The sequence below is a fragment of the Amphiprion ocellaris genome, chromosome 14 (genome assembly GCF_022539595.1).
Source record: "Amphiprion ocellaris isolate individual 3 ecotype Okinawa chromosome 14, ASM2253959v1, whole genome shotgun sequence".
NCBI lineage: Eukaryota > Metazoa > Chordata > Actinopteri > Pomacentridae > Amphiprion > Amphiprion ocellaris.
The window spans coordinates 29,958,038-29,972,938 of record NC_072779.1 but is presented as its reverse complement, the minus strand read 5'-3'; the positions used below and the strand labels follow the sequence as shown (position 1 = coordinate 29,972,938).

The window sequence follows — 14,901 nt, the reverse complement described above, 5'->3', positions numbered from 1 at the left end:
GAACAAGTTTCTCTGTGTCTTCTCCAGACAGGAAACCCTTGATTCTAGCTGTGGTCTTCAGGTGGTAATGGGCAGACTTGGTAACAGCTTTCAAGTGGTTGTTAAAGTTCAGGTCTGAGTCAAGAATGGCACAGAGGTTTCTGGCTTGATTTGTAACTTTTAGTGACATGGAGCCGAGGTGTGAGCACCGATCTTTGACCTTTCATTTTTGGTGTCAAATACAACCACAAGTCTTGTCTACATTGAGCTGGAGAAAACTTTGACACATCCACTCATTGATTTGATGGATGCGTTTACTGAGAGCAAGTAAAAGACTGTCATCATGTGATGACATTAAAATACACAGTTGTGCGTCATCCACATAAGTGTGGTAAGGAGTGAGAAAGTGGGATTTCCCATCAAATGCGTTCATGTTTTTTCTCATTTTTTCAATGTTTTACTTAATGTTTCATCACCTCGTCCATGTTGTCGTCCTCAGGTTCGAGAGCGAGACCTGCCCATGGTCATGCACACGCTGTCTTCCGAATTCACTTTACTTCGAGTGGTCAACGGAGAGACTGTTGCTGCTCACAATCTGGGAGTCACCAATGGCTTCGTGAAGCCAAAACTCGGTAGGTGTATTTATGGCACGAAAAACAAGCTTTTTTAAAAAATGATTTATCTGCCTGTCAAATTTTGCTACAACCTGTAACTTACATTTTCAATAGTGAGTACTATTAAGTTTTGACTAGATGGACGTCTTAACTTCCAGTACCATGACAAAGTATTTGTCCACCTACAGAAATCTTATATTTTTGCATATTCGTCACACCTAAGTGTTTCAGATCATCAGATTATTGTAGTGTAAGACATAGATAACCCAAGAAAACACAAAAGACACTTTTAAGATGATGGTTTTATTTATTAAAAGAAAAATGTTGTCCAAAAGTGAAAAAAAAAGCCCCTTTAGCTACCAATCTACTAAATGACCAACTTCATTTGGCAATTGAGTTCCATTTCACCAGCTACACCCACATATGATTACTGCCAAGCTTGTTGAATGTAGAATTAAAGTATAATATTTCTGAAGGGGGGGAAATACTTTTTCACAGCACTGTATATTTAACATTTAGGCTATGTATGAATGGTTACTTGGAATCAGCTGGAAACTAAAGGACACCGTGTTAAAGAAATCGCCAGTGCATGTGCCGCATTTTCTTCCAACAGATGGACAAAAAGTCGAGTGTAGTCTTTGCAAACAGCAGTTTTTATATCACAACATAGCAGATGGTCTATAAACAGCAGCTAACTAATTTGTGCCATTTTCTTCAGTGGTTTTTGTGCTGCGATCACCAGTTGATATATTTTCAGAAGTCATATTAATATGAGCAGGTGCCCACTGTTGTCATTTCAGGATAAAATAACAATTAAATAATGGTTTAACATGCTGCAAATAGAAGCTGTTTTATGTTTATTTATAATTCATTGAGACTAACAAGGCTAGCAGGGAGACTGCACTCAACCCCCCCATGACCAGTCGATTTGTTGATGGTTTCAGTTGATGAAGACTTTCTTTGGTTAACTTTGTCCCTAGATCTAGACTTGTGTGTTAAACATGTAATATGTATAATTATAAATACACATAATATGCAATTATGCACAGTTTTTTGATGCCAAAATAATCCAACACAATTTAATGAGGAATTCTTGTAATTGTGGCTGAGGCAGTTTGGATCAAAGTGCTAGTGCAACTCAAAAAATGGTAATATTCTGAAAGGTGGTATATTTTACATCACAAAGTGAAAATGTAATTTGTTCTAGGCTCATTATATATATATATATATATATATATATATATATATATATATATATATATATATATATAGATATATATATAGATATATATATATATAGTTGTTGTTTTAATTTCGATGATTATGGGATACAAACTTATGAAAATCAGATATCCAGTTTCACAAAATATTAACATATGTCATACTATTGTTATAAAACGTCTTCAGAAAAAAACTACAACTGTCACATTCCTAATATCAAGCCATTTGTGAACAATTCTATTCTAATTTTTTTCAGATATTCTAATAGACTGATTTTTATTTGTGTGTTTTTTGAAGTGTGTGTTTATAATAGGAACATACTTTTCAAAACTAGCACTGTTTAAATTTTATAGAGTTTGCAAATGTATTCTTTAAATCACATTAAACTGACTGGACCAATTTTCATACAATATTTTTCCTTGTTGGTTTAGAAATTGAGCTTCAAATTTCACTCTTGATCACAGAAGCTGCAGTTTTTAAGCTCAACTTTGAACCCAGCAGACAGTTTAAGCAGTTGAAACACTGATAACTTGTGTTGAGGGACATTATTGCCATGTAGAGTTTTATTAAAGCCTCTAAGCCCTCGTGTATTCGGTCATTTTTTTTTTGTTTTTCAGTGCCCCGTCCCATCATTCACCCCTTATCTAGTCCCAGCAACATGTTCTGTGTAACCAGCCTGGACCCAGACACTCTACCCTCTGTAGCCACCCTGCTCATGGACGTCATGTTTTACTCTGGAGGGTAAGTCTTTTTATTTTAAAAACGGTTACTGAAAAAAAGGCCTTTTTATGTGTGTCACCAGCATTCTGCTCAAAACTGAGCCAAAAACTGAAACCTCGAGGACAGCGTCTTTTTTTAATCCACTAATAAAGTGAAGTATGTTTCCTAGAATGCCTCTTCTAAGAAACACTCCACTATTTTTACGCATGAAGATCAGTTTACTCATCATGGAGAGCCTGAGGAATAATAACTCTTCTGGCATTGGAGGAGCTTTGCCACATCTAAAGGTTGAAGGTTTAATGTTTTATCTTGACTTTAAGACTACAAATTTAGGGAAAGCCTCTGTTATATGGAGTAGAATACAACCTAAACTTAACCAGACAAGGAAGACAAATTGAAAGATGCTGCAGTGTTTTGGAGCTGAAGCCCAAAGCGCTGAAAGTTTGCATTTCTTGGCTTCTGCTGCACCAATTTGAACCACTTAAGACTTTTTCTGTTGACTATTTCAGTCATCATTTCTGTTATTTTTTAGTTTTGAGCTTTATTGCTGTATTAAGCAACTGCAATCGCTAATAAATAGACAAGACTTAAGGTGGTTTTGACTTTTCTGGTGGTGCATCTTCCAGAACAGTGTCACTGTGTTTTCTCTTTTGGTATTTGTGCATTATGTGAGTACTGAGGTGTTCACAGTCCACCTTTTTATAGTAGTCATTTGCAGTACTCCCATACTTTCAAAGCTACACTAAATCAAGGCTATTCTGGTGCACGCAAGGTGTCATTTTCTACAAATGATTGAAACCAAAATCTACACATATGTTACACAGTGATGGAGAAGATAAACATTTGCTGCAAAACATGATGCAATTAACAAAATTATACCATGTGTCCTTTTATATATGTCAATGTTGTCATCATTGGTTGATTTTTAACCATTTTTAATCCTAAAGGCAGTAGGAAACCTTTTAAAAATAATGTGACTATAGCAGAAGAACAGTCAATCTATTCATATGCATTTGTACATGTTTTGGGAGCATGTTTTGTGTCGTATTTGTTGTAACATTGCTTTAGTTGAAGTTTTTTTAAGCCTTTTTAGCACAGGAATCAACAATGCCTTTATTCCCTTTAGGTAAATTCTTTCCAAGGCTGTAGCATTGTGTATTTTCTCCCTGACATGGCTGTCTGGGACACATAAGAAAATGGCCATTGCTAATGTAAAATCTATACCGGCAACACTACCGATGACACGTCCATCAGTCTATAGTGCAGTTTGTGTTTCCTGTTCATTAGCATTTAGCACGCTGGCTTTCTGAATGAGCTGCAAGCTGTAAACGTTACAGTATTTTCATGTCCCACGTTAAAATGCAAGTACATGTCATGACATACACTACTGTTCAAAAGTTGGAGTCACCCAGACAATTTCATGTTTTCCATGAAAACTCACACTTTTATCCATGTACTGACATAATTGCACAAGGGTTTTCTAATCATCAATCATCCTTTCAACACCATTAGCTAACACAATGTAGCATTAGAACACAGGAGTGATGGTTGCTGGAAATGTTCCTCTGTACCTCTATGGAGATATTCCATTAAAAATCAGCTGTTTCCAGCTAGAATAGTCATTTACCACATGAACAATGTCTAGACTGGATTTCTGATTAATTTAATGTTATCTTCATTGAATGAAACTTCTCTTTCAAAAATAAGGACATTTGTAAGTGAACCCAAACTTTTGATCAGTAGTGTATATAGAGGCAAATTTGAGAATCCATCCACGATGCAACAGAAAATATCTCAGGTGGTCCAACACATACCTTTCTCAGAATTAAAATGTGTGAAACTTGACTGGACTTCGGTGAAATCAAAAGCTGTGTTGTGTTTTTGCCTCCAGGCAAAAAGAGCCTGGAGCATCCAGCGAAGACTCCAGCCACATCCGCTTCTTCTCCTTCTCCCTGATTGAGGGCTACATCTCCCTGGTCATGGACGAACAGACAACTCAAAGGTGGGTCAAAGAAAGATGCCTCTGATGCAATGACACATTTATATTCCTGCCGTGTAATTATCCACACTTGTTCTTTCAAGGTGTTGTCTTCCTGCAGTCGATACTGAAGGGACACAGGGGGAACAAATTTATGATTTTCTGAGGGGGTGATTAGTTTGTTGCTAAGCAATAGCAGTGCAGTTGGGTGTACACAATGTAGTTAAGTCACCGTGGGTTTCAGTCTGACTCATTTCTTCTCCGCTGAGTCCCCCACTTTCTCACGGCGTACTCTCTCATTAAGCAGGCAGGCCATAAAGAAACCTGAGCAGCTGCACATCCCTCATGGTTTCTCCCCCATTACCACCACATTATCCTCAGATCGCAGCCTGTCCATTCATAAATGAAGCGCGCCTCATATGGGTCAATAATGTCTTAAGGCCATGTGGAGGTAAAATAATAATTGGGCCAAACTATCATTATTTTTTTCTAAAAGTTCATATTTTGTTTCTACAGCATGTAGGTCAGCCTTGTCCCCATGTTTTATGCAAGGCCTAATGTGTTGCCTTAAAGGGATAGGTCACCCATTTTCCTTTACTTTACAATGGTGCTCTTATTTAGCGCAGCGCAGCGCAGCGCAGTGAACGGCAAAAATCACCTGCTGATATTTATCTGTTTGCTGTAATTGCTAAATGGCTTATAGTTAGCTTAAGGGTGTGTAATTAATTGAATATTAATCACATTTTGGCATTTTACAATTAAATAAACATGACTGGCTGCAATATTGATGTTTAAAGTGTGTCCTGCTAATAGGAAGCAGCCCGTGTAGATAAAATAATTTGGTAAATCTATTTCTGGTCTCATTACTGAACTGCAATACCTGAGTGGAGACTAGAAGCTTCTCTGTGCACAGCAGAAGAGCTAGTAGCCTGCATATGAGGCGTTTAGGAAACATCGGTAAATTGTAGTGTCGACTGATGAGCAGATATACAACAAATGAAGCATTTCAGGTACAGTTTTTTTTTATATCAGAATCGGCTTTAATGGCCAAGGAATTTGGTTTTGGCTGTTGGTGTCACTCTATGAATAAGGAAAAGAGAATAATAAAATCCCCAGCAGATGTTGACACATTTGAAAAGAATATATATAGATATATACACAGTAGAGCAAACTGACAGTTGCTAAAGTGAGAATATAGTAGTATATGAAAACAATGGTATATTTAGCCACTATGAGATGCACTGAATTCAGAAAAAGAACCTTAAATGCAAACAAAATATTTTAACGCTTAAATCAATGAATAGTCCCCAAGTTAATTTCTTCCAATGTACTTCCCTTATTTGCTATCTGTGCCAGATTTATACTAATTGTTCTCGACAGCAAAACAAAAAAAGTCAAATAAAACTCTATTTGGAAAATATTTAAAGATGAGAAACTCCACAGAAGCCGTTTTCTTTTGAGGACGAAAACAAATGCACAAAAGGGACACTTTATTATTTTTTGTTTTCATGGTGCCAACACCAAGTTATGCCAGAAAAGAACTCAGTCAATCAATGTGCAAATTCTGTTTCAAAATTAAGTGTCAGTTGAGAAACATAGTTGAGTCTTGGCAGCCCTACTGCTCACCTTCCCACCAGAATTTCTGACTAGGTATTTTCTGATGCACAGTACAGAACAGAGGTTTTAGGCACTACAAGCAAAGGGAAATTGCTTCCAAATATGATCCTATGAATCATTTTATTGATCAATCAACATCAGACAAAGTGCAGTAAACAGAAAAACACATTAAATCAATATTTGGCACGGCCGCCCAGTTCTCCTCGGTGCGCTTGTTTTTCACAGTATTTGTCAGGTTGGTCGTTCAGCGTCTTGGGGAATTTTCCACAGCTTCTCTCTGAATGTAGTCAACCTCGTCATGTAATCCCACACCAGCTCCATCGTATTAGGATCAGGGCTCCGTGGAGGTCAGACCATCTGTTTCAGAACTCCTTGTTGTTATTGTCGCTGAAGGTGGAGCTTTACGAGGGACTGTATGTTCAAGGTCAAGATGGATAAAGATCAAAAGGTGTCAAGCGTGTAAAAAAGACAATTTTCTGAAGATATTTACTGGTTGCGTTGATGTGTTGGACTAGATTTTATATCGTCACTTAAACCAGACCGTCACACCTTCTGTATACACTCCTGTATTTAAATGTAAACCTATATTGAACTATATTCATGTTTCTGTCCTTCTTTTCTTTAAGGTTTCCAAACAATGTCCTCTTCACCAGTGCTTCTGGGGAGCTTTGGAAAATGGTTCGAATCGGCGGACAGCCTTTAGGATTTGGTGAGTTTAGCTGAGTTGTGGTTAGCATCAGGCTATGATATGATAAAATTTACTGTTCAAATGCCAAAGATTACACCAATTTCCAACAACAGGATACTATATGCTTTAGTATCAGTATAGTAAATGTGCTGTAATGAGTACTATGGTACAGATGCTGAAAACCAGTCTCACAAACTGAGCGTAATGTACTCAACAACCTAACGTATTCGAGCAATAACTATCCAGAGTCAGCATGCAGCCAGGCTTCTATTGGACAGATTTTTTTGATCATTGGTAGATACAAATTTGCGATTTCACCATGGGCCTCCAATTGTAGCAGCAAACAAACATACCATTTTGTGCTGGTTGCAGACTAGATGATCCAACCTTCAGGTTGAGGATCATTACTGGTGATTAGAAAGTGAATCTGCAGCTACACCCACAGTAGAAACAACAGTTTTTTCAATGAAAGAGCTGCAGTGTCCCAGACCAAACAGTGCCCATCAGTTCAGGAGCATGCTCGTTGTTTTCTTCGAGATTCACATGGTTGTGTACAATGAATTCATCCCCTGGGACCAAACTGTCACTGTAGAATTCTAATATAACATCCTGAACTGTCTGAGAAAAACAGCAGCAAAAACAACCTCAGCTGTGGTGTTCTGCCATGTACGTGCCTCAAGTGATTAGTGTTGTTTTTTTGGACACAACACCACAATCATCGCTCTCCACCAGCCCTACTCAACAGATCTGGCTCCCTGGGACTTCTTCCTCTTTCCCAATATGAAATTCAAGTGGAATTGTTACTTTTTTTTTGGAGATGGGGCTTGACATGGTTACAGAAAAGGACTTTTAGGGAGTGTTCCAAGTGTGATGGCAGCACTTTGAGCACTGCATTAAAGTGCAAGTTGCCTACTTTAAATCTAATTCAGGTACTGAATTGGCACAGTCTCAGAACTTTTCGATTGATTGTACCTCGTATACACCGTTAGAGGGAATGGAAACTAGTTACCTTACCAGTAAATGAGTCAAGATAGATCACTAATTATGCAGTTAGAGAGAAGATGTGGCGGGACAATGGAAGGGTTGGACACTGACTAGTAAGATAGCAGTCCAGAAAGCTTTTATAAGCAATATTTCCCAAAAGGTCTATTTCAAACTGGCTGGACATTTGAGAGCTTTACAAGGTACGATCAAAAACTTCAGACTGCACTTACAAAAACCAAAAACCATACCTGATTTATATTTGGCCGCTATTACATTCAAAGTAGTCACCTCGCCCGACAGCACACAACTGCCAGTGCTCCTGCCACGTTTCGAATGGTGTCTGGGAGTCCCATTTTGTATGTGAATGTTCTCCATTTAGTCAAAACAACAACGCTTTACAATTTCTACACTTTTATTTAGCAGACACTTTATTCCAAAGCGACGTACATCTGAGAGTAGATACAACACAAGCAAGGATCTAGTCAGGAGAAAACAGCCTGGATAAGAGCCATAAAACAAGTTAAAGTGTGATAATAGGACCTTGGTGTCTACAAGCAGTTTGCTCTTTGCAGGCTGTCAAGGACAAAGGTGTTCAGTGAAGAAATGGGTCTTTAGTCTTTTCTTAAAGACTGAGAAGGACTCGCACAGACTTTGGATACGCCACCGAGGAACCACACCGGAGAAGAGTCTAGTTATCAACCGGCCCTGTCGTGGTGATTGTATCAGACACCTTTTGTTGGCCGAGCATAGTGAGCGGGAGGGAGTGTAGACTTGAATGATAGAGTTCAGGTAGGAGGGAGCTGTTTTCATTCTAGTTTTGAATGCAAGTGTCAGAGTTTTGAATTTTTTGCAGGCAGCAACTGGAAGCCAGTGAAGTGATCTGAACAGTGGGGTGACATGCTTTACTTGAATTTCATTCAGAAGAAGAGTCAGAAGTCAACAGGAGCCAAATCTAGTGTTTACGTGGCCAAAAAAACCTTTTCAACATGCAGCAATTGTGCATATTGTGATAATGTAGCACCGACATGCCATTGTGCCACAGCTGAAGTTTATTTGAACCAAATGTTCTCCCTTGACACTCCAGGACATTATATCAGAGCTCATCACTGACAATCTAACCCTGGAGGACGATTCGATGGTGCACAGCTACACGAATGTTGATGAAAACAAGAAGTATGTTTCTAGCGAATTCCTGAGCTGATGCACCTTCTTCAGTCTTAGAGACAATTCTACTGTGAAGACTACAGCTTGCTCTCATCACCAGTAATGATCCTTGACATGGAGGTTTGGTCTTCTGGGGCCTGTTGATGGAGATCCTCAGAGTTTGAAACAGTGCTGCTCCTGCAGGTCCACAGTGGAATCTCAAATGCGCACCTACAAATGCTCATAAAGACTTGTGTAACAAAGATCTTGATGCTGTTCATGGAACATTACACCGAAACGTGGCTCAGGAGACTTGCTGCTCACATCTGTTGCATGCGCATGACTGTGCCACACTCAGTTTGTATAAAAAACATTTAATTGCAGTTCGTCAGCTCATACTTTTCACATCAACGTTTACTCTCACTGAATTTTGCGCAAACCAGAAGATGCGATGTCCATTTAAGTAGAATTCCTCAACTCCAAAACAACACTAATAAATGTCTCAAACATCTTCTATTCCAGAATTAGTGACTAGCATTGAAAAAATGATGCCACAGTGTCCACATTTAACAAAGTCTAATAAAGTTTTGTTGAAAGTTTAAAGAATTTGCAACATTAGGAGAGCTCATTGGACCAGGCTGTGGGATTATATCAGACAAACATTGTAAACTGCCGCTGTTCCGCCTCACTACACGCTCAAATACTTGTTTACAAGCTGATAACCGAGTCAGTAATATATCACATTAATTACGGCGCAGGAATTCAAGAATCTGTTTTTGTCTCGTGGTTTGCAGATGAGTGTGGCATCGTGGCTCAAATATCAGAACCCCTGGCAACAGCTGACATTCCAGCTTACTACATTAGTACCTTCAAGTTCGACCACGCCCTGGTAAGACTATTTTTATTTTATCTAGTATTTACCATGAAGTGGCTATGATTTAACTATAATAATATAATAATAATATTTACAAGCAGTAATGCCAGATATTTGATGGTTATTTGTTGTCAAACGTGATGATTTGCTGCTTTTCTTGGTAGATTCAGTATTTCTGGATTGTGGTCAGTGGGGGTTATAGTAGTAAACAAAATGTACGGTTCGGTTTGTACATCAGTTTTGAAGTCACGTTCTTAATGTTTTTGGTACAGCAGAGAAAGCTAAAAATAGAGTGGCAGCTAAGGCAGTCGAGTGTTGCACACGGTCAATAAGAAAAGACTGAGCAGTTCAGTCTCAAGTATAAAATGGGGGAAAAAGCAAGAACTCATTACAGCCATACATTCTGCTATAAGGAACAACAACCAAGCAGTCAGAGGCAGAACAACTCAGGCTGAAGGTCTCAGCAGTGCTCTTGTGCAAAAACACCTCCTTCCAACCCGACAAACCAAGATAGGAAGGCAGTAAAGACCAGAACATCACCGTCCTGCCAGCAGATAAGAGGAAGTGGTACTCAACATACGTGATTACCAGACATACTTAGTGACAACACTGCCTACGAAGCACAGAGGAGAGATCCCACAAGCAGCCACAAGAAGAATGTCTTAGAAAACAAGGCTGCTATTGACTGGTAGTCTTGTATACAGTGTTGAGTCTGTTAAGAACTTCTAGAAAAATTCTTAGTAATTTTTAAAAGCTGTTTAATCACTGCGGCTTTTAGACAAAACCATTGGTGACCTTATTTTAAGACTTTGAAAATTGAGATGAAATCTATTTTTTGGCCGTTTTGTGATAAATAGTTGAAAAAGATCAGTGAATAAATGAAACAGATTGTTACCTAAACCTCCATATCTCCTCCAGGTTCCTGAAGAAAACATTCAGAGTGTGATCGGCGCTCTGCGGCCCGAGAGCACGGCACAGTGAAGGAAGCTGGTGGAAAAAAGAAAACGTGACAACGACCATTTTCAAAGTTATTTCGTTTAAACGTTTATCATGTCCAAAAAGTGCCAAGAGCTCGTTATAGCGGCCTGGTGTGGATCAGCTCTGAGGAAGGAGGGAGGAGGGAGGAGTGTATCTACCAGCTTTAGGGATGCCTTTGTTACTCGGTCATTTTGTTCAGCCTCTCTCCTCCCTCGACTAACCTGCTCTGGTAGTTTTTTCACTTTAGTTTACCAAACTGTTTCTTTTTCCTCTCTAAAGCTGCTTCTTCCCACTCCCTGACCCTCACGAGCACCATACTGTATTAGTTACATAATTCCTCTCATGGAAGGATGACGAATGTACTCTCAAAAAACAAAAGAAATATTATATATATTTATCAAGCTACTCCATTTCTTTCTCTTTTTTTTTTTTTTTTTTTGGATGGATGTTTCTCTACAGGTCATTTTTCTCAGTGCCAAGATGTTTGAATGCCTAAACCGATGCCTTTGTCAAAATACTATAAATGTGTGCAATTGAAGGAGACAATTTTGGAGACGGCCAGCGACAAGCGGCTGGTTTGAGTAATACGGTGTGTCATTTTTATTTTCTTTCTTTCTTTTTTTTTTTTTTTTTTTTTGCTTTTAGAAGCTGTTAAACTTGTTTTAATTACATCCGATTGTTGGAGTTCCTCAAACTTAGAAGTTAAAATCAAACGCTTGGTCTGGTGAAACATGAAGAATCCAAGATCTGCTTTATTTAGTGCTTTTTGATGAGTTTTGTGCATTCACAAAACTGTGAGCAACCTGATCGACGGGTCAACCACATTTGGCAGATTATTGATCAAGTTGTGGAACTCCAAAGATTAACCAGAAAGTTTTTCATGCGCTATCAGGCACTATTTATGTAGCATTAATAACTGATTCTACTCTGGGGAGCCGAGTTGACAAATTGAATATTTAATCCAGACAAAATTAATTATATTGATATGCTTTTAAAGTAAATTAAACATCTAGTTGTTGCTTCTTGAAATGGAAATATATGGCTCAGTTCTACACTGCAAATTGAGTCAATGCACTAAAAGGATCGGCGTGAAATCTGGTGCAAACATTCTTGGTTCCCAGAGGATGTATCATTAATAACTTTAGTGATTCCCTCACTTTTTACCTAGGTCAAAAATTTAGCTGTTTTGCATTGGAAACCAAATTTTATAAGACTTGCACATCAGCTGCCATTTTCAGCACACTAGCATAGCAACACGGCTAAACTTTAGCATGTTAGTATGACAGCTACTAAATGTCACACATTTACTTTTTTCCAATTTTACAGTTTTAAGTCCTTCAAAATTACTTAAACGTCCTTACAGAGACACAAACGTGGACTTTTTTTCTTTACATTACATGGATTAATCTAAAAATAGAGAAAATTTAAAAGCTAAAATCAACATGCTCTTTGAAAATTCCAAAAAATTCAGTTAAAAATGTACCATTTAGTTAGAATTGTTGATTTATTGAGTATTTATCAGGGTAATATTTTAAAAAGTAATTGGTTTAACTTGGTATTTTATATGGGCAATGCATTAAAAGTCTACATTGATCTAATGAATAATGAAAACAACCAAAAACTTGACTATTACAATCATATCAAAACATCAATATCATGATCCATAATGATCAGATCCATAATAGATACAATATGAAATGTTTAGAAAAAAGGATCGAATCTATTTCGTCATTCTTCAATTCCAATAGATTTACCAGTAAATTAACTGATAAAATAACCAAAAGTTGTAGTCCTACTTTTCAGATTGATATAATAAACTTTAGGATCCAACTCACAGTGATTCGGAAGAAGATCCAACATTAGTTGAGTTTTCCATTATAATTCAGTAACTTTTTTTTTTTAATAGCAGAGATTTAGAAGAGATAATCAATGTATATGTTTGTCTGTGCATTTAGCTGGAGGTGATTAGCGTAGCTTAGCTTAGCACAAACAGGGAAACGGGTAGCGTGGTTCTGTCTGTAGTTCAAATATGTACCTACCAACACTGTCAAACATGACTAGTTAACACACTTTGTTTAATCTGGGCACAAACCAAATTGTATCATCTGTTTTTTGGGGGGGAAATTTTTCTAAATATTTCTTGATTCTTGCACCAATTGTTTCCCACACTACAGACGGACAGTTCTGTCTGATCTGAACACTCACACCGATGTTGTTTTTCTCCTTACCTCTGATGACTCGATGATCACGTTGCTCACAGTGTGAACCCGCTGCGACACCTGATGACACATGCAATGATGTAAACGTTTGCATCGACGGAAGTAATAAATTACTGAGCCACTTTGACAATGTGCTACAATAATGACAGTGCAAGTTGCTAAACATAAGCTACGGTTCATGCAGGGCGAGGAAGGTTTCCCTCCGAGTCCTGGTGTCCATTTAGGTCCTGAAGCTGCCCCCCTCTCCTGCTCCAGTCTGCACTTTAATGCAGGTTTCAGCCCACAGACCTGCTGTACTGATGTGAAACCAGAGAGGGCTATTTACTGTAGAAAGATCCTGTCCCGACTGAGACATTTCTGTTGGTCTTAAGCATTGGTGATACTGGTTTTTTTTTTCTTTCTTTGTCACCTTGCACCCATCGCCGACCTCTCTTCTGATCATATTTGATTAATAGAAAATCCTGAATTCATCAGTGTTAAAACACGAGAAAGGCGACACGTCTTTCTGATTCCATTTCAAAGAAAAAAAGCTTTTCATTTGGAGCTTTCTTGTGTGGGGGAGGAAAAAAAATAAACAAGCTGTTGTTTTTTGAGCTTGTTGCGTGTTCAGTTTTCACCAATGTGTCATTTTTACTGTCTTTACTTACCAACGGGGATTGTCTTCACACTGTTATTTGCTCCCAATGTGTACTTTAATCAATAAAGTGGTGACATCTCTGCCCAATCTGGTCTTCACAGTCTCCGGATTAACTGCAAGTGAGATTTTACTGTCAAACTCTTTGGTGTTTGGAGATTAGACAAAAAAATTTTACAGCACAGCACATAAAACTGGGATAAAATCTAATGTATGACAGCTATACGTTGTACAATACATGAGGTAATAATGAGAACTGTATACAAGGCAACAGGAAGAGAATATCACATGCAGCAGGGGTTTCTTAGCTTTGGGCACAACTCAAAGTGAAAGATGTCATCTTGTGCCTGTAATTACCTGAAAAACACAAGCAGCAGCAGCAGTGGTGTCGCCATCAGTCTAACATTGACTTGTTTTCCACCTATGGAAACCACAAGCACGAAAATTAGAATCTTCAAAACACCACTGATCTGTTTCTTAATTAGAAAATATAGTTCCACGTTTGGACAATTCTGGAGAGAAATATAATCTTGGAAAAAAAAAAAATCCCAGACAATGAAAGGTAACGTTTTCTGTGACTCAGACGTAGGGTCTTGTCAAAATGTAATTTTGATGGGATTTTCTTGGAGGATGTTTATGATCATCAGAGGATGCTTTGTCATGATTTGATGGTATCTTAATGTTTTCTCTGAAGCCAAACTTTTCTGCTGCGCAAAGAAAAATGTAATAATGCTCCCTGCGGGTTGAAACCTTTTCATTTTCTTCACATAATTGACTCAGAATCCAAAAGCTCCAAAGTCAACTTCATTGTGACATCTTAATATATAATAACTCCTGATCAAAATCTCAAAATCGGGGGAAAAATTGCATGTATTCACATTTTGTGCAACCAAGTAGAGCTTCAAAATGCAAAAAGAAGAAATAGGAGCAAGACACCAACAAAAAACTGAGACAGTTTATTGAAAACTGCACAACAGGCTGCTAATCAGCTGATAAAAAGTTTAAGACCACAGCCTTTAAAAGGTAGAATCTGGCTTTTATGTAATTTCCTGTCAGGTATTCACACTGTTATGACCTCCTGATTGTGAAGGCAAAAAGGCTTTTGGTCTGTGAACATGGCAGGATTGTTGAGGCAGGACACAGTAAGACGGTCATTTTAAATTTCTTACAAGATCCCGAGGTTTATAAGACAAGTCAAGAACTTAACCCAAAAAAAATTTCACCTGCCCTGAACCAGAAGACCTGACAGGAT

At 38.1% G+C, this 14,901-nt stretch overlaps 1 protein-coding gene across 1 annotated transcript in view; it reads left to right on the top strand.

Annotated features, from left to right (window-relative positions):
- Positions 1–13,739, top strand: part of castor2 (cytosolic arginine sensor for mTORC1 subunit 2) — a 35,084-nt gene extending 21,345 nt beyond the window's left edge. The window contains exons 4-9 of the mRNA XM_023269534.3: positions 479–611; positions 2,432–2,555; positions 4,426–4,536; positions 6,756–6,838; positions 9,739–9,833; positions 10,737–13,739. Coding sequence (XP_023125302.1) covers positions 479–611; positions 2,432–2,555; positions 4,426–4,536; positions 6,756–6,838; positions 9,739–9,833; positions 10,737–10,799 — 609 coding nt within the window. The 3' untranslated portion in view covers positions 10,800–13,739. The remainder of the gene's footprint in view (positions 1–478; positions 612–2,431; positions 2,556–4,425; positions 4,537–6,755; positions 6,839–9,738; positions 9,834–10,736) is intronic.
- Positions 13,740–14,901: the final 1,162 nt, after the last annotated feature.